Source organism: Otolemur garnettii, unplaced genomic scaffold (assembly GCF_000181295.1).
Source record: "Otolemur garnettii isolate 467f Iridium unplaced genomic scaffold, OtoGar3 scaffold00001, whole genome shotgun sequence".
NCBI classification, from domain to species: Eukaryota; Metazoa; Chordata; class Mammalia; order Primates; family Galagidae; genus Otolemur; species Otolemur garnettii.
Window position 1 is genome coordinate 50,732,318 of NW_003852396.1, and position 24,024 is coordinate 50,756,341.

A 24,024-nucleotide genomic window follows, 5' to 3' on the forward strand; every position below is an offset into this window, starting at 1 on the left:
AGAAAGAAACAATAGGTCCAATTACATAAGTACTGTTGTGTCCAAAGTTTTAACACAACTTTCCACCAGAGGGCAACATTTGCAAGACATTTAAATGATTTCTCAAGAGTATGTCCTCACAAAGAAATAGTATGAACAAATACATATAAACCTATTACATTGATGTTGAGTAATATCTACATTTCAAAAAGAGACTATGAATGAAATTATTTAAATAATTGTACATAAAACTAAGTATTAACAGTAAAATAATATTAACAGTAAGAGGATAGAACTTTGAGAAAAGAACACATTCTTATATATTAATGGCTTTTCCCAGTGTATTTATTAGCCTTTTAGCACAATTATAATGGAAAGATCTTAAGGAGAGAGAAACAAAGGAAAAGAGATTTTACGTCAATGAATAAAATAATGAAAAATCGTAGAATTTCACAAGTCAAAAGGATGATAGAGATTGCCCACTACAAGCCTTGACTTGTACCAGTAAGGAGACTGAAGTCTGTTAATGCTAATTAAATGTCTGACTCAAAGTTGCAGGGATGAGAATCGTTAGAACCAAAATCAAACCCAGGTCAACCGATTTCACATTCCAGCCTCTAAGCTGATGGTATTCAAGTGTGATCCTTGGACAAGCAATCTCGGAAACTTGTTAGAATTTCTGAAATCTTGAGTTCCATTCTAGACCTATTGAATTAGAATCTGTATTTTAATAAGATTTTTAACTTGTGAAACTACTCTAAGCTGTGATGTTCTCTCATCTGTGTGACTCCAGGCCATTCTTAAATGTCACTTTCCTTCTCAATAACATGAAACAAACTTATTTTAGTTTACATAATAATTTGGGGGAATAAATTAGATCACCATGTAAGTCAAGGCCATTCATACGTTGTAATGTTTTCCTACATTAGTTATATTCTTTTTTTTTTTTTTTGAGACGGAGCCTCAAGCTATCCCCCTGGGTAGAGTGCCATGGCATCACGCTCACAGCAACCTCCAACTCCTGGGCTCAAGCGAGTCTCCTGCCTCAGCCTCCCAAGTAGCTGGGACTACAGGCGCCCACCACAACGCCTGGCCATTTTTTTGTTGCAGCCATCATTGTTGTTTGGTGGGCCCAGGCTGGGGATTCGAACCCGCCACCTTAGGTGTATGTGGCTGGCGCCTTAGCCGCTTGAGCCGCATTAGTTATATTCAATGAAAGCTTCTCCTTTTCTTGTTCACGGTGCTTGGGAAGAGGAACAATTCTTCCTCTAGAGGAATAGTTGTTTAATGATGCAATTTAAGGTACTGTTAAAATTGAATGTAAGATATTAGGGGTAAAAGAGAAAGGTGTCCAGAGAAGAGAAGGCTTTTTTAAATACTGCTGAATTTATAGCATGCTATAACTACTAGTGTTTCTTTGCATACATAAGGATAAATTTGATAAATTGAGGATCACAAAATACATGTTCAGTGTTTTGCAACTTGGGACTACAGATGAATAATATCTGCTGGGTTAGCAAATAGTGCCTGAGAATGTGTCTCTTACCTTGGGAGCAGCTATTAATTTAAGCATAGCCTACATGGCATTCTTCACTCTCATGTAGCCTGGTAACAATTCTTGTACTTTTCCACATGCAACATTTTTCCTTGTTTATCACTTTGTTAAAGATGTTTCCTTTGGCTGGGATCATATCCAACTACCACCATCCTTCCTGGCCAAACTCCACTGGGCTGCCATCATCTTTAAAGGACTGAATTTCTTTCAAAGTATTAAGATATACAAGGAAATATTGCCTCTTCAAGTATTTTCCATACACTTTCCCTCTCAGGCTGGGTTATTTAACTTATTTAACTTCACCCATAATTATTTGTAATTGTATTTATACGTCTATCTCCCATGTCGTTTGTGAGAGCTTTCAGGGGCATTCCCAGACCCAGTGTAATTCTTGGCACTCCATGAATATTTTTAGAATGAATTAATAAATATTAGCAGTTATTCTGATCCAAGCACTCACCCTGTAATCAAGACCTAGATGACATTCATTTCCATAAAGGTGAATATAATGATTTTACCCTAGAAGCAAAGCTTTAAAGTTGGAGTTGTATCACTTGATGTTCTCTCAACTATGCATAGTGAAGATTTAGCCATCATGTTTACTGGTGGTTTATATTTCTAGTCGTGGGTGGTGAAACTTCAGCAGGGGTGCCTAGAAAAATCATTTTTATGCCACTACCACAGCTTCACAGATATTTGTTATAAGTCTATTTTTTGTATAACTTTACAGAATTTCAAAATCATATATATCACTAAATAAATAAAATGCAATACATTTAGTCACTAAAGATTTTTAAAAAACATATATTTTGAAAAAGCACCTAGATGAGTCAAAGTCTTAAGCAGTGTAAATCTTTTGTTGGCAAGGAGGTAGATGAATAAGTTTTCGCCCCTTCTTCTTACTTCATCTTCATTGGAAATCTATATTACTTGAGGCATTGCAGAGTCTTAGAAAAATCAAATTTACTGTTTTATTGCAAATATATATTCAATGCATATTTATCAAAATAAGAGAATGATGCTCCATTATTCTGTCTTTGTTATAATTTATAATGAAATATAATTTAACAACTATCAATGTTAATAATGGCAGAGAGGTACTTTTGACTTTTTCTCAGCTATTCATTCAGTGAGTACAATATCTGCTATCTCATTTGAACTATTTAGAAAATATTTTTACATGATTCCTAATATAGTGTACTTCGAGTCACACTTCTGAGATTTCCTGCCAGGGACCCTAAGTGAAATATACTCCTCTCCTTGGCTTTGATGACCTTCAAGATTTTGACCTTGAGAATGTGGTTCAAGGCCGATCTATTTTGTAAGCTTTTGTCTGAAGAGCATCTAAGAGGTTTGTGATTCATGCGAAAGGCATTAATAATTCACATTAATTTAACATTGTTTTCTTGCTTTGCTTAATGAAATAATTTCATTGATGCTACACCTATACAGAAAAACCAAAAGTCTTACATGAGTGCCTTCCAAAATTTCCATTTTGCAAGAAGGTGGTGGGAAGTAAATATATAGGTGAATGGAATGTATGCAAATTAAAGCTTAAAATCAATTATACTTTGTTGACAAGCCCAAGGGATAGTCACAAGTTTCATCAGTGTATTGACATTTCAGTATCCTACTGTACATTAGTAAATGAAAAAGCTTACAATTCCCATGGATTTTTATTAAACTCCTTGTCTTTTATTTAATAGAGTGTCCTGAGGTTACAGTCATTCTTTTTTTGCATCTCTCTCACACCTCTAACTTTAGCTCTCTCTCTTTCTATCTCTATCTCCCTCCTTATCTTCCTTCCTTCCTTTTCTTATCAGGAGTTAAAACAAACACATGAACAAGAAAATGATGCCGTTTGTGTGCATACGTTTTATATTCAAGGGAGCCCAGGTGTGCTAGAATACCGCTAACATAAGTGAAATATGTTGCAATCTTTTCCCCCTGCAACACTGTCATAGCTGGCGTCAGCATGCTGGGCAAAATGTAGCAAACCAGAAGTAGCTTGTCAATTTTTAATAAAGTCTTCCTCCCTTGCAGAGCTGAATGCACCATTCTCCCTGCAAACTCTAGAGATGATGACATCTTCCCACATGGTTTCCATAGCATCCGTTCCTGAAGAGCCCCAGTATGGTCCTTGGTCAGGGCAATCCGCCCAGCTCCCCTAGAAAGTTGGCAACCTTGCAAGCCAAAAGCAGCTTCCCCTTTTCCTGAAACTTACTCTGTCCGTGGTGCTGAACCATTCTGCGGAGAGACCCGCCCAGACCGGCGCTGTCAGCCGGTGGGGGGAAAAAAAAATGTTCCCAGACGCTGCCCAAATCAGAACCGTGTGTCTTGTTATTTACTCACGTCCTCAAAAAGCAGCAAGCCTCCTCCATCTTAATTCGATTCTACCGCAGAGCAGAGTTACGCCGGCGTGATGGGAGGAGGTCACGGGCAGGGAGGAAAAACTAGGAGCAGCGTTTGCTCACCTGAGACCTGAGACGCTCCCCTGAGTTTTGAACGTGTGCTGTTCCTCACAGCAAAGACACCATTTTACAAAGTACTATGCTTTTGACGCTGCCCTTACACAAGGATTCCGTGAAATTCGTCCCCTTCGTCTAAAAGCCAACCGATTTGAAAGCACTAAGCCTTCTAACTGGGGAATTTACGCTGATTTGCAGCGGACCGACTTCCAGGACCAGGATTCACTCCTCTGCATCCGCCCAAATACCATGGCACTGCGTGCGCTCTTTGCCACCGGATCCTCCCCTTCCAATGAGACTTTCTGATTGTGTCTACCAACTCTCCTATTAGGAAACCGTGGGTTGCAGGCAGCTATTCTGTTGTATTCTCATTCTCACTCTCCCTCCCCTTTCTCACTCGCACTCTTGCTGGAGGCACACCAATCACATTCTGCTGAGGAGAAAAAGCCCACAACTACCTTAAAGCGATTGAGACAATATGCGCAGCCTTCGCCTTTCATAGCCATCACTATTTAAATCTGGCAAGAGCCGAGAACAGTCCTTGCAAGAATGGAGTCAGTAAAACAAAGGATTTTGGCCCCCGGAAAAGAGGGGCTAAAGAATTTTGCAGGAAAATCCCTCGGCCAGATCTACAGGTAAGAGAGAGCAAACCCATGCTTACCTGGGGCTCAGCATGAAAAGATCTGCAGGGCCATTTCCGTAAGCCCTGGTTGCTCAAAGAGATTGTAATATGATCAGAAAGTCTTTTTGCTGTCCATTGCTAAAGTAGGGGCTGCTCTGGAAACCTGCTTACTGATGCAAGAATGTTGGACTAAATGAACCTGTCGTGTGTGTGTGTGTGTGTGTGTGTGTGTAAGAGAGATTTTTGTTCCGGTACCTGCTGATAGATTTTCATTTTTCCTACCCGGGATTTATCCTTTTTTACAATTGAGAAATGACTGGCACTTGTTCAAAGAACAAACCCTTTCCTTCCTTCCTTCCTTTCTTTCTTTCTTTCTTTCCTTCTTTCTTTCTTTCCTCCTTTTTTTCTTCTTATAGATACCTCAAGTCAAATCGCTTTGATATAGACAAATGAATAAAAATCACAACCCTCTAAAAAATCAACCAAGAAATTCCAAAGAGTAGTAACAAGGACAAAAAATTAGACCTCAGTTTTATGGTCATCGTAGAAAAATCCCTCAATGAAATCTTTCTTCTGAATTGAATGAAGAGAAATCCAAATGTATCAGTAATTGACAGCTGAAGTTGAAGTAATTCTTCTCTCTGAAACTGAAAATATATATGTATATATGGATGTGTCTATATGGACCTTAATTATTTGCTTTCTCCTAGAAGTCCATTTCTTGCATAGTAAATTCACAGTACATGGAAGAACCACCAGAATAATAACTAGCAAAATTACTTTGATCTAGAAATATTTTTTTTCTTAAATTGTATACTCCTGTAGTCACGGTGCCAATTAGGCTACGGTTCACAACTTTAAAAAATTTTAAGTATGTCATGTGGATACAATTCTTCTGAACAGAAGGAGAATAAAAAAGAGGGCAAACATAAAAAGACCAACGATTTTAAGAGATCACTAATATTCTCATGTGGGAAGCTGAAGTCGTTGTAAATGTGTAAGAAATGTAAAGAATGAACCGATGCATTTTCCAGTTTTTCACATCTCTTCTGTTCTGGTGGGCTTCGTGTAGGAAGGTTATGCACCTCTGCGTCTGCGGCAGCAGATACCGCAAGGGCCCTGCAGTCCCGCTGCTACCTGGGAAAGGGCTGTTCATTCCCAGCCCATCCGCCATCAGGTGGGGAGTTCAGATGCAGAGTTCAACTTTGCATATTTGAGCATATAAAAGGAATGCAAAAAAAAAAAATTACAGAGGCTGATTTTTTTTTCCTCCCAGTATAAATAAACTGCAGTGTTTTCTAAAATTTTGCCTGGATTTTAAGAATGAGCCTTAACCTAGCTGCAAATTCCTGTATGACCTATTTCCTAGACGATAGTTTAGGAATTTGGAAGTCTGATATTATTTTCCATAATCTCAAATTGCCTGACAGCAACATCCCCAGCTATGCATTCTCAGAATTGATCTAAAGATTTCATTTGTTTTCCCCCGTGTGTGTGAAAGCGATTGTGTGTGCATACATCATTTAAAAGGGCACCGATTAAAAATAATTACATAACTTATTGGAAAACTATGAGCAAACTATAAACGAAAAGCCTCTATTTAAAAAAAAATCAGAAGTATCAGTCCCAAGGGGCTATGGAGATACTGTTACATTTCACATTCTTTTTTTAATAGAAATTTCACGCTTATGGTGTGGACTAGAGAAACACCACCACCTTTTAACAAAACCATTCCACAGCTCCGCTCCGTGTTCGCCTTCACCTCTCCCCTTTCTGTATCCTAAGGACCAAAGCCCGCAAAGAATTGAATCAGATGAGTGAAATCTTGGGAAAATCTAAGACAATTTTTTTCTAATTGAAATCTTCCACATTGGGATGGAAAGTCTCACAAAAGTTTATTTGGGGGGGGCTCGCTTGCTTATCTGGGTGTCGTATTTTATGTCTTTGGAAATGGGCCCATGATACTTTTCAGTGTTTGTAGCCGAGATAGTAATGACGCAAGACTGTGAATAATTAATTATTCATGTTCTGGCAGTAGGAAGCTTAGGTGTCGCCATATGCTGGGAAGGTCTTTGTCTGCTATTCGAGTCAAAAAAAAAAAAAAAAAGTAAGATGTGTAATGGTAGTGCGAGCGTTGAATCGGCACCCTGGGGGTGGAGGAAAGGGCAACAGAGTTCCTGACCGAGTCGGAGAGCGTTCTCGGCCCTTCTCCCGCCTGGGCGCCGGCCTGGAGAGGCCTTAGTCCTGGGGTCGGGCAATTGAGCTCAGCTGCAGGGCGGGATCTCGGCGGCCTAGAGAAAGAAAGCCTCAAATTAGTTAAAAAGAAGATAGCTGCGGTGCGGGGCTGTGGCTGGGCCCGCCCGCAGAAGGCCGGGTGGCAGGATTTCACCTGCCAGCCGCGGGGTGAGACCCTGCGTGAGTGGGGAGGCGTCTGCACAGGTGCAAAGGAGGCTCCGGTCACTTCTTCCCTAACAAACTGCAGAGCCTGCAAGAAAATGAGGCCCTAGCAGACTGTATCTGGGAATCAAGGCGCCGAGATGTCGCTCCCGACAGAATGGGGGACTCACGGTTTGGGGCCTAAAGGTATTGAAGTTGAAGCGACCTGGTGGCGGGAGGGGAAGGGCAGAATGCTGGCGAGCAGGAGAGGTCGCGAAGCTTGGTGGCGCCCACCTCCCGAACCCCTGAGGGAGGGGTGAGGTCAGCGGCCCTCCCCGCAGCCCCAAGCGTCCGGGAACGCTAGAGTGGGCGGGCGGCGCGGGTGCCTAACCCCGGGCGTCCTTGACCTCCCCCGCCCCCCACCCCGCTCTGCCACTCAGGGTGCTGGAGAAGAAGCAGGAGACCGGGGAGACCATCGAGCTGACGGAGGATGGGAAGCCCCTGCAGGTGCCCGAGAAGAAGGCTCCGCTGTGCGACTGCACGTGCTTCGGCCTGCCGCGCCGCTACATCATCGCCATCATGAGCGGCCTGGGCTTCTGCATCTCCTTCGGCATCCGCTGCAACCTGGGCGTGGCCATCGTGGACATGGTCAACAACAGCACCATCCACCGAGGGGGCAAGGTCATCAAGGAGGTGGGCAACGGCAGGGCGGCTTGCCGGCTAGGTGGCCTCGCGAAGCCACAGCGCCTGTCCGAGCCCCGTTTTCCTGTTTTTCTGACCCTGCAGGAGGCCTGGCTGCTCCCACAGCCCCTCTCTCTGGTCCTGCCATTCTGTAATAGTGTCACCTGTCTTTTCGCTCGGCTGTTGGTGCCTTCTATTCCTCGTTTGCAAAGAGGAAAATAGGGTCTAGCTCACCAGGTGTTTGTGAAGCGTGATTTAATACAAGAAATCGATAACGACCCTCCGCTAAAGCTCAATCGAAATATTCTTTTATTCAGAGGAATAGAATAATGTATTAGTTTTCCTTTTCCCCTGACTTCCTCCAATTCCCGCCAAAACATTCTCAATATTAGAAATGAAACAGAACCGTAAACAGAAATCCAGTTAGCTGTAAGCCCATCAGCAGGTTAGGGGAGAGGTCTTCAGGGGTCTACCTCACAGGCGGGGAAAGAAGCCGCAGGTGCGGGAGAGTGTTGGGTCGCTGGGAGTGACACTTAGAGAGGACAGGGTCTGGTCAAGGTCATAGAAACCCGTGGGTCTCGACTTCCTGCTTTAGAGACCTGAGCGACCATAAAGTAGACCGAACAATAGGGAATGCTCTGTGGATGGTAAGCGGTTAGCGCAACCGGCCTCTGGGGAATCCGGGAGACCCCGCCAAAGGCGTTTGGTTTTGAAACGTTATTTAAAGAGAAAGAAAGGGTCCCCAGCTCTCTGCGCCTCCCGGGATGGGATCAATTCTCTCAAGTTCTAAATGCAGGTATTTCGCTGGGGTTACTTGGAGACTGAGTCATCTCGGGGAGCCACCGGGGCTGGCCAGGGCGGAGTTAGAACTTGACCTTCAGACATACCCTATCCGGTACTTATTACAACCCCTGAATAATGCCTCCCTCACCACCCCCAAGTCACCTGGTCACTCTAAACCTTTCGGGCCTGCGACCCATCCCCATTCCCAGGAACAGTATTTCTCCCAGGCGCTTCTGAGCCCGCACCTTTCATCCCTGGGTCCCTGTTTTCCTTTTCCAGAATTTCCCTATATAGGTCCTGAGGGCTGGATTGCATTCTCTAAGTCACCCGATTACTGTGTCCACTAAAAGGACCTTGGCCAGGAGTCTCCATCTGGCTAAAAAATGCCGTTATGGGGAATTCAAATTTCTAAGACTAGGCCCTGAGAATTACTCGTTCTTTTGGGGTGATTCCCATCTGCCTGCCAATAGCAGGGAGCAAAGCCAGGGTGCCCAGCCTCGCTAGCAAAATCCCAATAAATTTCATTAGTGAGAACAAGTTTTTTTTTTTTTTTTCTTAATTCCGAAGGGGCAATTTTGTTAGGAAACGAAAACTAAAGCACCTCTGTTCCTACTCCCCACCCCCAATGCCAGAAGCGCTCTCCACCATTAAGGCTCTGGCCCGCCAACCACTGAAGGTGAATCTTTGACACTGACTCTCTCTCTCCCCTTTTGTTTTTCCTACTTCCATAGAAAGCCAAATTCAACTGGGACCCGGAAACGGTGGGCATGATCCATGGTTCCTTCTTTTGGGGCTACATCATCACCCAGATTCCGGGCGGCTACATCGCGTCTAGGCTGGCAGCCAACAGGTAACACGCCGAGGGGTCAGAGCTTGGAGGCGCAAATTTGCACACTAGGTAGAGGCAGCGGAAGCTGGGGGCAGGGTAGACAGCCCAGGGGGTTTGAGAACTCCTTCCCGGGGGAGGTCTAGTCCCTTGCCACACTGCTGGTGCTTCATTCCAGAATAAAGCGCCTGGAAGGATTTAGGCTCTCTGGGACCTGCCCAGGCTCTCTTCCCCTCTGTTGCTGTGGCTGAAACGTGTTTTGGCGAAAGGGTGGACGTGCCTTATAGCCCCAGATAGGAGCGGAAGTCAGGAGAGGAGCAGGCTGAGCTGGGGCAGTGCAGCCCAGTGCACTGAGGGTGGGGGGTATCACATGCTGTGCTCTCTCCCAAGCGTCCCCTGGGTGCCTGGGAACCCCGGGCTGCTGACTCCCTGGCAGGGCACGTCGAATGCCCGGACTGGAGCCCGCCCAGGTGGTGCTCTGGTCTGAAGGATTTGTTTCTATGGAGGCAAGCGGGAATTCTGGCGCCAGGGGTGCGATTCCACCTGTTAATGAGCTCCTCTGGGTAGGAGGGGGAGGCGGGGGAGGTGCTCAGCCGCGTACAGAGGCCTCTTGCCCCTGCCTTGGCCGCAGCCAGGGTCCTAACCGCAGCTTACGGGAGCGCTCCCAGCGCCACCTGCAGAGACCGGGAAGCCTAAGGTATAAGCGCTGATGGAGTGGGGGTTGTCAAGGAGCCCCCTCAACACACCGGCAGGCCTTGGGTATCTTTCTTTGTTCCGGCTGTGTGTCCAGATAAACAAAACTAAATGCTCTTAAGGCTTAATTGTTCAACCTGCATAGGACAAATGTACCCGCCCGGCCCTTCCAGTTCTTGCAATTTAGAGACGCAAAATAAAGACTTAGGGTCATTCTTTTTTTATTTTTTTATTTTTTTGTAGTTTTTGGTCTGGGCCGGGCTTGAACACGCTACCTCCAGTATATGGGGCCGGCACCCTACTCCTTGACCTTGACCTCGCACCTATGATTGTACCCCTCTCCCTCCCACCAAAAGTTACATTTTAGAGGAAAAAGATTATAACTGGACACGACTGGTCACGTGTCTCCATTTGTAACCTGGGCCCTCTCCACCTTTCACTTAAATCACCCTCATCCCAAAGACTTTGCAACTCACCGTCCTTTTCACTAGAGCGTCTTCAACCCCAAGGTTTTACTCAGGACCTCCTGGGGAGGAATTCTTGGAAACTAATTTCAGGAGTAATTAACCTAGGGCAAGGATTCTTGGATAGATCTTGGAAATGTTGGGAGGGAAGTGTAAAAGATTGGGAGCGATGCCTTTTGGATCTCGTCTTTACTGGACAACAGGGTTGGTTGGCACTCAGGCCAACTATGAGGCTAATATTCTTTTTCAAAAAACTCAATTTAAGATGAAAGTATTAACTCTCTGCAAGAGCCCAATATGATGTGATATGTTAAAAGAAAAATGGATATCAGGCAAAAAATTGTAAAGAAAATATTCTGTTCATTATGCCTATTTATGAACGTGTTACATTTTGTTTTCAAATCCCAATAGTACCTTCAACCTTCCTAAAATAATTATTTCCTAAAGCAAAAAAAATGTTCAAGAAAGATAACCTAAGTATACGTATATGAAATATTTTCACTTTAGGAGAAAAAATTCCAATAATTCACCACACAACAAGAATTTTTATGTTACATAAAATTCCAATAAGTCACCAAAAACAAGATTTGTATGTTACATAAAAATCAATATGATGTCAAATGAGAACATTATGGTGGTTCCTTTAAAAATATTTTCATAGCCAAAATATTCAGCTGGCCAAATATTAACATTTTCCTGCCAGTAAAAACCACCAGGGATTTTCCAGCTACTCTTCTTTGTAATGCTGGGAGATCAGTAAGCAGGTATCCTGATTTTTGTTCAAAAATGGACGTTCATTGCTGCTGTTGTGTCCTGTTTAGTAGTAAATGACTGGTGCTTAGGTTCTAACGTTGTAGGTTTTCCTCAAAGGAATAATTTCTGAATTTTATAACTCTTATTTGGACTCAAATTCATCTTTCAGTGAATATTCGAGGGAGAGAAACTTAATATTTACATATACAATATTTGGTGTTCCATGAGACTGAGAAAATGAAGTTAAAGTTCATTACAAAATATTTTGAACATATAGAAACTTATAGACACTAACGTATCACACCTGCGTATTTTGATGTATTTGCTTCATTTTTTACAAATGAAATTTACATATAGCAAAACCTTGTGAATACAGTTGAAGGCCTCTATGCAAAGAGGTTTTAAGCATGTATAATATTTGCTTTCTGGTCATAAAAGTATTTTATACTAAATAAGAGAATGATATGAGAAAGGATAACAAAAAAATCATGAATAATTTAATCACCCATGTGAACCTATTATTAATGTGTTGGTGAGTGTCCATTCCTGCAAATGCAATTTTATCTTAGAAGATATTCTAAATATCTTAGAATTTTATCTCAGAAGGCTCTTTATAAATACAAAATCTGAGAGATTTTTATAATGTTTGAAAGACGTATATTTCCTATTATTGGGTGGGATACAGATTCCTTTCCCTGTAGATGCAAAAGAAACTCACTTTGGAAAGGGTGTGCCCTCACTGTTGTGGGTGGAACAAGAGTGGAGGAACTGAGAGGTGTGGACACAGCTCCTCAAGGGGGAATGACTCCTGGTTACACCTCCTGGCTGATTTGTCAATGAAAAACAAACAGCAGTAATTTGTCTTCTGAATTTTATTGTGTAAGCAAAGGCAGCCCCACTTTGGATCAGAATATAAACTCTTGGTCCTTTACCTGGTCAGATTCTAAGTATTCTTGCTTTCCTGCTTTGAGAAGGGTAAGGAGAGTAAGGAGGGGAGTAAACTCAGTCCCAGAGGAGGGCTCTTGCATCAATTTTTCCTTTCTCTTTCCTTAAAGAGCTAGTGCACACTGTGGGAAAGAGAATTTAATCACCTCCTCGGAGGGCCTTAGGGTGAGGAATTAAAGGAAAATTCCTTACAAACTCGCACTTTTTTAAGATAAGAACATATTTAATATAGTATAAAAATATAGTAATGCAGTAAATAAAAATAGTAATATAGTAATGAAAAAGATGTTGGTAGCAAGTTAATTTTATCTTTAAATAATACAAGACATGGGGTTTATAGTAATTCAGATATTTACAAATGGGAGATTTGTGAAGACTGTTTTTGCCCTGCATTAAACACCAGGGCAAATCTTTAGTGGGGGAAAAACATAATTTTCACAAAGAGCATTACTGTAGAAGGGCAAATATACCAAAGGAGTTTGGCCCAAATAATGATGTTTTAATGTAACACTGTACCACAAATACTATCTTGCCTTTATTAGGTGACAATATTATTTAAACTCTATTTACCATTTTTATACCTTGATTCTGTCCTCCTAATTTCTCCACCCTGCTTGAATATTTTTACATAATAGTTACCACCTGTCATCCCATTATTTTACTAATTTGTCTGTTTTTTCTTTAGTATTTTCTTTTCTCCAATATCATGTAAGCTCTGTGAGTGCAGGTAGTCTTGGCCATGCTTTTATCATTGCTGTTCTGCTAACATCTCCAAGCATGCTTGACCCATGATAGATATTTGTTGAATACATAAAATGCACATCACAACAAGGTCTTTGGGGCTTTAATAATAAGCAGGAAGATTTAGGCTCTAAGGCAAAACTGTTTAGGTTCAGACTCCTGCATGTGTTACTTCATAACTGAATGACATAGAATCCAATTTGACCCTTTTGAGTCTCCTTGGTATTTCAGTAAAAGAGGATTAATCAAAGTACCTACCTCATATGGCTCAGGGACAGCTAAGTAAGAGAATATGTGTGAAGTTTTTTGAAGTACCTAAAGCCAAGTACTTGTTGCTGTTATTGTTTACTCTTAAGAAAATATTAAATCAGAAAAAGAATTGCTAAGGCGCCAGCCACGTACACCTAAGGTGGCGGGTTCGAATTCCCAGCCTGGACCCGCCAAACAACAATGACGGCTGCAACCAAAAAATAGCCAGGCGTTGTGGCGGGCGCCTGTGGTCCCAGCTACTTGGGAGGCGGAGGCAGGAGACTCGCTTGAGCCCAGGAGTTGGAGGTTGCTGTGAGCTGTGATGCCACGGCACTCTACCCAGGGGGATAGCTTGAGGCTCTGTCTCAAAAAAAAAAAAAAAAAAGAAAAAGAAAAAGAATTGGAAGAAGGGGGGGAAATCCTCACCATTCAGCTTAGGTGTTTAAATTTGCATTAAGTATTTGTAATGCAAATAGATTATTTCCTTTGTGATTTTAAAGTCTTTTTCCTGGGTCCTATTTCTGCCTTTTAAATAATTTTCCCATACACGTTGTTTACAATTGAAATTATTGTTCATTGAAAATGTCATAAATCTCATCTGAAGGTTTAAAATGCTGTCCTAACAAGTATTTTTAGCTAGGAGTATAGAAGATGCTGGTAATTCAGTGCATGCCATCTCTGAATTCTAACCAGGCTTAGAGAAATCCATTTAAGCCTGAGGATAGACTTCTCCATTGAAAGTTAGGTTTATTTCCCCCTACCTACCCCTAACCTTTATTTAAAGTGAGTTCAATGCCTAAGTGCAACATTTTGTCTTGTCAGATATTCCTTGGGTTTCTAACTTGACTTTTGCTAAAGAAAAAAATAGCTCTTTACTGAGTGAGCCACTAAGGATCACACATGGCTGCAGATACAGTGAACTCCCCATAACAGGAAGAACCCACACTGGAGCTGAACAGGGCTCATGTAATACAAGGCCTTCGTTTGAGAGCAGTAGATATAGTGTTTTATCTAAGGTTGCAAAGGGGTTGTGGCTAGATCTCAGGTGTCTGGTAATGCACAATCACGGGTTACTTTTACCCTGAAATTTAACATCTTGGCCTGATTCTATTTACTTCTCTGCAAAGTCCACTTTCATGAGTAGGCTGAGCCATCTGCTCTCTGAATGAGTGATTACAGTAGATCATGCCCCAAATCCAGGAGAGAAATCCCTGAATTAGAGAAGCCTTTAGCAGGCCCAAGGGATCCTTAGTTTTATTTGTTCTTTTTTTTTTTTTTTTTTCTCCAGGAGAAATATTCTGGAGCTCTGTATTTTTATTTGTGCTCCCAAACTGTTTAGCCACAAGATGAGTGATTTTGTTCTTTTCTTTACAAAGGGCAGACTCCACAGCTGATAACAATTTAGACAAATAGCATGCTAGTCTATAGAAGAAAGCATAGTACATAGAACTTTTTCTGCCCACTTCGTTCCTTCAACAGTTGGGGCATCTAGAAGATGGCAGAGAAGTGAACGGGACTAGTGAGGGGTAATTTAGATCTTTTGTCTGCAAAAAAAAACAAGGAGTCTGTTCCTTGGGGGGGGGGGGGTTCACTGGTTGAGTTTTCACAACTCAATTTATACACCTAACATAAAAGTAATTTATACTTAAACATGCACCAATCCAAAAGCATGGTTTTAAAATTGTTTGCATTTGCATCTGAATTTACAAAACCGACATTTAGTGTGTTTTAGGTGAATATTGTGGCTTGTCTATTTGTGGAAAATCCTGGTTAGAATGACCATCAGAAAGAGAGGAAGACAGACATTTTAACCGTAACATCTTCATGTCTGGATCCCAGAAAGGAGCAATTTTACTGGATTGATTCTGCCTTTCTTTCTTCACAGAAATAAAAAAAAAAAAAAAAAACTAAACAAAACAAAGCTATGTTTTATTTATTTATTGGAATAAGCACTGAGAACTAAATATTTAAGATCCCTTATTAAACATGCACACAAACACTACCATTATTATTTTTGTTTCCTTTCTGCTTGCCTATCCATTGCAATATCCATTTCAACAAGGGGTCCTTTAAGCCTTCCAGTGAGAAATACTTACTAATGTCTTTTGTGGGAGAAAATAATTCAGACTATGAACATAAAGCCTGCTGCAGAGGACCATCATCCTACTCTAGTAGAAATGTTTTATAGGCACCTAGCCTTTTAGGATTAGAGATGATTTTATCTCACTCATCTAGCTGCTGATCAAACATCTAGCCCCCTTCCTATTGTGGGCCCTATAGGTTAGGTATCTGGGGTATTGCAGAAGGGGCTTTCTTTTTCTGACAAAAGAAAATGCCTTTTACCACCAGATGAATAGATGGATTGAGGGGGGAGGGGTCTCCAAGGGCCTGCACGTGCTTTGCCCACATGAGCTTCTCTCTCTCTTTTCATTCTCCAATCCCCTCACCCCTTACTAGTGCAGGCTTCTGCTGCTGTTGCTGCTGCAGCATTCTGCTACCGCAATGCAGAGGCAGCTTCTGGAAGGGAGGGCCGTGATTTGGAGGGAGGAGTGAGTCAGGTGGGCAGCTGGTAGAGCGATTCTCCCGCTGCCATATGCCACAATTGGGGCCATCTAATTTCTCTGTCATGAATGATGAAGTCATTTTTACAACTTAATGATGTACCAAGGGACCCAGAGGGCTGTCTTGTGCCTCTGTATTCCTTTTTTAATATAGGAATAGGGGCATCAGATGTGATAAAGGGAGGTGTCCGGGCGCTGATTTGATTAGATTAAATAGATTAAACAGCCTGAATCAGTCGACTCTTGCAGACCCTCCAGGAGAGAATTAGTCCCACACCTGGGGTGAAGAACACCAGTCCCCTGATAAGTGACAAGTCACTGCCCAAATGGAAATGAATTGATCGATTTAGGGAAACTATATATCATCTGTAGAAGTGACAAGTCGCCAGTGTTCTTACCACCTCTTCTGGGAAAATCCTTTTGGGGTGAGCTTGATACTCAAGGGTGTGTGGCTACGGACCCTTATAAAGAATATGATTGGGAGTGTCAAAGCCAACTCAATACTGGCGGCATTGATTCTTAATCACCAGCCAGTGGGTGATGTGGATTTTCAGCAGCTGCATTGCTTTCTATATCGTGATTACTATTGTATCTCTTGATTTTGCCAACCTCTTTAGTGATATAGAGCTCGCCACCGTTTTAAGAGGACCGGTGTTCTTTGAAAGAGAAAGGAACGGGGAGGGGAAGAAGAAGAAACAGAGGAAGGGGAAGAGGAGAAGAAAGGCTTTAACTTGAAAACAATCAAAATGAATTTATTGTCATATGTTATTCGCTGCCTTAGAAATCATGAGGAAAACAACAATCATACGTGGATTTCAAAGGGCTGATTTTGAAAATCAGCTTTAATAAGCAAATAGCTCTATGTCATTTCATAGAGATTATAATGTTCTTGGAAAAATTAAAAGCACCTATTAGTTTCTAATTCTTCTTTTTCTTAAGAAATAGTTAGTATTTTACATATTATTTATATACTTATTTCCCTTTTTTCCTCTCCCCAGCTCTATTACTGATGCCCTTTGACTTATATTCATATCAGGAGTGCGTTTTTAAGCAAGTGCTTGAGCTGCCAGTTCTAAAGAAAAGGATTTGAAATGAAATATCAGCCTGGTTGAGATTCAGCTTACTACTTACAAGTTCAAGTTCAGCTGTCTGTATTGAATTCCCAACTTTGTAGTTTCATCAATTTGTTCAGTGATAATATTATTTTAGTTAGTTTATTGCTGAAAAAGTTTGTGTAATTTGCTAATTTTTTTCATGGGTAGTTTAATATACATACATTAGTGATATAAATCTATTAGCTGATATAGAAAATCTACTTTTATAATCAAAAGAATCAAAAAGAGCCCCCAGATGGATAAGTATTTACTTGGAAAACGTGTATTTATTTCCATAAAATGCTTTTTAATGTAATGTCTAGTATTTTTTATTTTCCTGCTTGTTATTAACCCTTATTTAGAAGAAGTGGTGTTCAGATCTTAAGAGAGTTTCTTTATTGAAATGGATTGTAAAGCAAAAGGCAAAACAAAACCAATAATAACAAACATGATAATATAAAGCAGAAGTCAAAGATTAATTTTATTAACATGTAATTGGTTTATCACATTGAATAGAATCTTAAATTTATCTTCTATAATCACAAATTTCATGAAAACATCCTCCTATAAACTGCATTATTGTTTGATATTTTATCAAATGTTTTGATTAGCTTACAGACAGGCATTGAAGATGTACCTTAAAAATCCAGAACAAAATATCAAATGACAAGATTGTAAAAATGAACGTACAAACAGTATACATTTCTTTAGGGCTACTGAGGTCAAGCATTAACTGGTCACTAACCTTACCTGATGAAGTAGGAAACAGACTTCTCCTTCCCTATAGATAATCGTGGAATCTAGCTTTTAGATTACAGTGGGGAAAAATAGAAAACCATCTTCACTGAGTGAAAACACAGCCTCCGTCCATGTGAGGTGGAGAGGAGTGGGGGAATGGCAGAAGAGCTTTTCCATCAGGGTGGGCCAGCTTTTCATAAATAGTAGAGACATGTGTCTTGAGGATGAGAAGAGCGAAAAAATAAACTATAACCCATCTTCAAAATTGCTTTATTCTCCATTTCAGGAGGCAGATGAAATTAGAATTCAATAGAATAACATATGTACAAGTATATATAAAATATAAAATAGAAATAATATATGTGTAATCTATAATATAATGTATAGTTATATATAAATATAGAGATATATATTATATAGCACATACATATATAATCTAATTTAGTTATATATAAGAAATATATAAAGATGTAAAAAGTGATCTACATCTAAATATATATGTTTACTATATATTATATAATATATAGTTATATAGAGATATATATTATATATTACATACATATATAATCTAATTTAGTTATATATAATAAATATATAAAAATGTAGTAAAAAGTGATCTGTGTCTAAATAGATATATTTAATATGTACATATATAACTAAAATTTGACATACATCGTGTTTTTCCTAAGGCATTCTTATCCTTCTTTTACTCATGAGAGATCTGAATAGGGATAAGCAGTTATTTTCCAAATACCACTAGATAGTAAGGAGCAGAACTGGATTATAAATCACAGGCTGTCTGATAGTAAGTTATATTCTTGGTTACTAACACATTTCTCCTATTAAATATCTTCACAGTGTGTTTTCTTTTAAAGTTTTTTTTTTTTAATCTTAGATTCCCTTTAAAAAATCACTGTATTAGCTAATATGGGCTAAGTCCATAGGAAAAAGCTAAGTGGGCTAAGTGCATAAAAAATTAATAATTTTAAGAATTTATCTATTTTCTTGGTTTTGTTTGCTAGACAAGTATTTTGATAAGAGAATAAACTTCAAAAACTTGTGACTGTCGATATTATTTTCAGGGCAGTGGGGCTATAGAACCCAATTATGTGATTCAAAGTTAAGATTAGTGTTAGGGATAATAAAATTTCCATGGATATTAACTATTTCCTGGCATATAATAAATTTCCCTCTAGTGACATACCAAAAATATATTTAGTGCTTTTGTTTTTGTTTTCTGGCATCAGGGAAAACAAAAATGATGACTGTTAAGTAAGCATGATGTAATATTTATAACTACATTAAACATTAATAAATGGTGAGGTTCCTTGAGAGGATATTATGTCACTTCTGAGGCATTACCGCCTGATTTAATTTTAAAAGCAGAGCCAATGGTTTCAGAGGCTGATGAAGATGCAGTGATGAACTGCTGGTGTGATGGCAGTCAATTTCAGGCAATTCCAGTGTCCTTGGAAGAGTAAAAGATGAGGCCAGACTGGAGCCCTGCACTTGAATTCAGCAACTCGCTCAAGAGAGGATTTATCCACAGGAGAACTGTGAGTTCTAGCCCATAGCAGGCACCCTACAGTTCCTAGATGAAAGTAAGTCAGCTTCCTAGAATTGACTGGAATTGACAGAATTGACCCATAGCAATAGCCTCTCACCATTAATAGCTCAAAAACAACCAAATGGTCAATTGATTGGAAAGGGAAGTGAGATCAAGAAGGTTCATAGAAGTAAGATCTATCTATATCTATATCTATATCTATATCTATATCTACATCTATATATCTATCTGTATATCTATCTATATATCTCAGGAAAAGATGTTATAATAGCTCACTTATTTAAAGTCTTTACATAAAGGGAATTGGATGCTCATTCTTAAGAACATGCTATATACAAGCACTCTGCTAGCCCCATGGGGTTTGAAGAAGTGACAATTTGGACCCTATTGTAGAAGAGGCATAAATAATAGGAAGAATGGGAGAACATATGAACTCATGGATTAAATTTTTTAAAAGTGATCTACAGTACTTTAGAAATGTCTGAAAGAGATTGATTAAAAAAGAGGTGTAGGTGTGGGCATGTGTGTGTGAGAGAGAGAGAGAAAGAGAGAGAGAGGAGGGTGGACAAGTATTGAGGATGAGGGTGGAGGATGCTAAGAAGGATATTGATCTAGAGAAAGCTGTGAATTTGTTTTGTTGGTCATTTGTTTCCCTTCTGATATTTTAGATGGACTATTAAGGCATAGACTGAGAGCTTGATGCATTTCAATAAATTCTGTATGACTTCAGAAGGAGATAGAATTCCCTTTACATGTGTTCATCCACTTTGAGTGGCTAAAATTTCAGTCTGGCATGGAACAACCATGCATCCATTGTCACAGAATTAGCATTGTTTAATCAGGGCAAAATTATTCTGGAAGAAAGGGATGAGGCATGACCATTCTTTGGAAGGTCTCTTAAGGTTTAAGAAATTTCTATATGATGACACGTAACATTTATAAACTATTATGAACTAGACATTGTCCTCCTTCATCATTGATTCATTTAAATCTTCATGATATTCCTTTGAAATAGGGAAATTTACCTCCATTATACAGAGGGAGAAAGTGAGACTTAGGGAATTTAAGTAATGAGAAACCACCCAGGTCATACCTGATAAAAAATTAGAACTGGACTTTAATTCTCACACTGTAACCACAGACTGTATTCTTAACTCATTCTATATCATGCTGCTTAAATGTCTTCAAGAAAAATATGGCAGCCACTCAATTTGCAAGTAAGGGTAGTCAAAATTGGGTCAGAAAAATTCACTTTGGTTCTTGACCTAGTGATCTAATTTCAATTTGTGGTGTTTCCATTTTGCCCTTTCCTCTCCCCTGCATAGTAAAAGGTCCCTGTTTCCACTCTGTCCAGCTCTGTTTATTCTAGGTCTCCAATATCTGTCCCCTTTTTGATATCCTAGGGTGGGGGGGGATATCTACTTCTGCTAAGCCAATGATTCTCAAAGCAAAACAAGCCACCTGGGAACTTAATAGAAATGCAAATTATCAAGCCCATAAATACTTGCTAAGTCACAAACTCTGACAAGTGGCAATCTGTATGTTAACAAGCCCCGAGTTTATTATCATGTATGCTAAAGTCTGGAAACCTCTGTGCCAACCTTATATTCTTGAAATTCTTTCCCATACTCAGTTCCACTACTTCTTCCATGTCTTTGTTGAAACCCAGATTCCCTTTCCAAAAAGACAGAACCCTTCATCAATGAGCCTCTCCATTTAATTACTTACTCGAAAACATAAGAAGGAACCAATAAAATTCTCCTCTCACTTCCCTCTGTGGCAGCCATCTATTATTCAGCCTATTATTCAGTTTATATGATTTTACACATTATTTTATATGCTGTTGCTGGCACTGTTGGAGGCTAGATTAATTCTGCTCTTATTGTAGTATAGTAGATCTTAGGGGTGAAGCATCTAGGATCTGCAGCAGGCATGAGTTACAGGGCCAGGCCCAAAGCACTGAAAATGAAACTGCTGAAGGTCACTGCAGGAATAAGTGGCAGAGATGAGCTTTGAACTCAGTCTGGCTCTAGAAGCCATGTCCTTAACCCTCGCCTAGTACTGCCCTTTTCAAAGACAAGGAATCAGAAGCTTAGAGAAGTTAAGCCACTTTCCAGTCACATAATTATTAAATGACAAAGCTAGAGTCCTACAAAAATTTTTGTTGCATACTCTTAGGTAATTGCTCCAGAAAAGCCCCTGCCCCCAAAAGTCCCTTCCTGCTTTCGACAGACCCAGACTAGCTGTCTCACTCTTAAGTTACAGCTCCTTTCCAAGCACAGGGTGTTGCCCTCTGAACAACAGGGAGTTGTCTGCTAGACCATCTCCTTATCTCCCAACCACAAAACCTGCCTCATGTCCCTGTCCCAATTACCCGCTGAAAATTTCAAACTTATGGCCTGCCCCTAAGGGCTCTTCCTGCTAGAGCAGTAACTCCTTATTGGCTATTTTACTATCCTGTCATCATTCTGAGACTTCCCCTAGCTGAACCTACATAAGGGTGCACTTTTCTTTAGTCCCTCCTTCTCTTCTCTTCCTCATCTTCTGTGTCTCCTCTCACTCTCCTCCTCTCTTTCCTCTTTTTCTCTCTCCTCCTCTCTCTCCTCATTTTTCTCTCCTCTTTTCTCTCTCCTCTCCTCTCTTCTCTCCTCCCTCCTCCTTGGTGCTGCTCTGCAGCTCTGGTGGTCTGTGAGATGTCTGCTGGTCGAGTGCTGCCCTTCACATACTGTGTCAGTCTCCTTCTCCTCCACCACCATCCATGACTTTGGCCTCTTATTCCTTTGCAAGCCATCATCTTGTCTGTAGTTCAGAAAGATCTTGATCACTTTCTCCCTCCCTGGCTCAGACCCTTCTCCCCTCAAGGATATGTGTGCTTCGCTTCAGGGGCCTAAGCACCAGGCATCCTTGTGATCACCCCAAACTCCATCTTCTGAAAGACGTTCGACACTACGGCCTCCACCCCTTACCTCCTTTTTGCTCTACATTTCCTCAAACACTTCTTGTTTATCATCTCATTCTAGATGTTCTTACCTCACCTACTCACCCGTGCCACCAGCCATTTTCTTTTCTTCTTTCTTTACATTTCAAAATATTAAGGAGGTATAAATGTTTTAGGTTGCATGGATTTGTAATGCTTGAGTCCTGGCTATAGGTGTGCCCATCACCCAAACAGTGTCCATCGTACCTGTTGGTAGGTACAGTGGAGGGTTTTGCCCCTCCCTTCCTTCCTCCTCCCCGGGGTTGACTTCTGCTGAGTGTCACTTCCCTCTGTGCATGTGTGTGCCCATCAGTTAGCTCCAATTTAATAGTGGGTACACATGGTGTTTGTTTTTCCATTCCTGAGATACTTCATCTTTCAATACTGCCCTAGTTTTGGGTCTCTACTATAAATTCTTCCATTGTTAAACCTTTGCCGATCCATTCCTTCCTTTTGGAATTTCTTCCTTCTTTTTCACATTCATCTTCCAAGGCCCAGCTAGAAAGCAAGTTTCCCTATGAAAGGTTTGCATCCTGGCTAACCCAACCGGTATGAACTTTTCACTCTTTTGTTTTCTACGTGTACTTTGGTTAATGCCTTTGGTGTATGTTTTCTCTTGGTTACTTGTCTCTCTTTTTCCTACTGCACTGAGGGCCATCCTTGTCTTTTTCTGAGTATCTAGTTGCTTCAGGGAAAAACAGATTTTCATGTCAGAGAGCCCTGGTTTCAAATCTCAGCTCTATTACTTGCTTTTTTTTTAAATTTCTTGACTGTTTCCATTTCCTTACTTGTAAATGAGAAGAAAGACTAACTCAGAGAGTTGTGAAGATTAAGTGAGTTAATATAGGCATAGAAAGTATAGCAATAACTCTGGAAATCTTAGCCCCCCTCTCTTCTGCACACCCTTGTGCTCTAAACATAATCTCACAGAGGTGTGAAGTGCCAGTGCATGACTGAGTGTTCAGTGGGGAGGCTGCCTCAGTTTTTAGCTATATGGTAAAGCAAAGTGTAAAGGCTGCCCCAATAGGGCAAGAATTTTAGTAATCAACATTTTAATTACTTGTATATTAATCTGGATGGCAACTGTGTGAAACTAAAGAAGATAAAGTCATCTGGTTTGGAAAATTTTATTCTTAACTAGTTAGAATAAAGTCGATGCATTTTCACACGCAATGGACACTGATAGAAAATGTTGGGTAAAGGAATTAAGGAACTGAACATTAAAAGTAATTAGATCTTATCAAGAGATTACATGGTTAGAAACATTGTTTAGGGCAATAACGAAAGGTGAACATTAACATTGTTGATCTATTGGTATTTTATTTCAGGAATAAGAGTGTGATTTTTAAGTGGTTTTTTGAAGATGGTTATTTTAATTCATCCTAATAGGGCAAGTGGAGGGAAGGTACGTGGTGGGGGCTCACCTAACGTGCACAATGCAAGGGGACATTTCAAAACAAAGAAGAGTATATTATAAAGTCTTACCACTAAAATAATAAGGAAGTGAGGTGCTGGTTCTGTTAATGAGTTTGATGTAAGCATTCCACATTGTGTATCAAATCATCGTGTTGTACCCCATAAATGTTTACAGTTATGATTTAATAAAAATTAAATTAAAAAAATAAATTTATAGTTGCAGTCCTAAAATGCATTACTAACTACATAGAATGTACAAAATTTGATGTAAATCCAAAACTCACTGGATTTCAAAGACAACTGGATAGAAAACAAGTATCTTTTGCTTAGAACTGGTTAACAACTTGAGCAAGTGATTTCCCTTCTCTGGGGTTCCATTTCTTCATCTACAACATGGGCATATTAAAAATACTCATGTCATTGTTAGGTTGTTTGTGTATAGTTTACAGCATTAGAAGGGTTACTGTGATACAAGTCAAATAAGCACTTATTAAGTTAGTTCTGACTATACTGGGCTCTTTATGAATGTTTCACAG

The 24,024-nt window shown here is 40.3% G+C and overlaps 1 protein-coding gene across 3 annotated transcripts in view; it reads left to right on the top strand.

Annotated features, from left to right (window-relative positions):
• The first annotated feature begins 3,673 nt into the window (after window positions 1-3,673).
• Window positions 3,674-24,024, top strand: part of SLC17A6 (solute carrier family 17 member 6) — a 40,732-nt gene continuing 20,381 nt past the window's right edge. For all 3 annotated transcript variants that reach the window (XM_012801409.1, XM_012801414.1, XM_003781185.2), the window contains exons 1-3: window positions 3,674-4,637; window positions 7,441-7,693; window positions 9,196-9,314. In XM_012801409.1, the coding sequence (XP_012656863.1) occupies window positions 4,552-4,637; window positions 7,441-7,693; window positions 9,196-9,314 (458 nt within the window). In that variant the 5' untranslated portion in view covers window positions 3,674-4,551. The remainder of the gene's footprint in view (window positions 4,638-7,440; window positions 7,694-9,195; window positions 9,315-24,024) is intronic.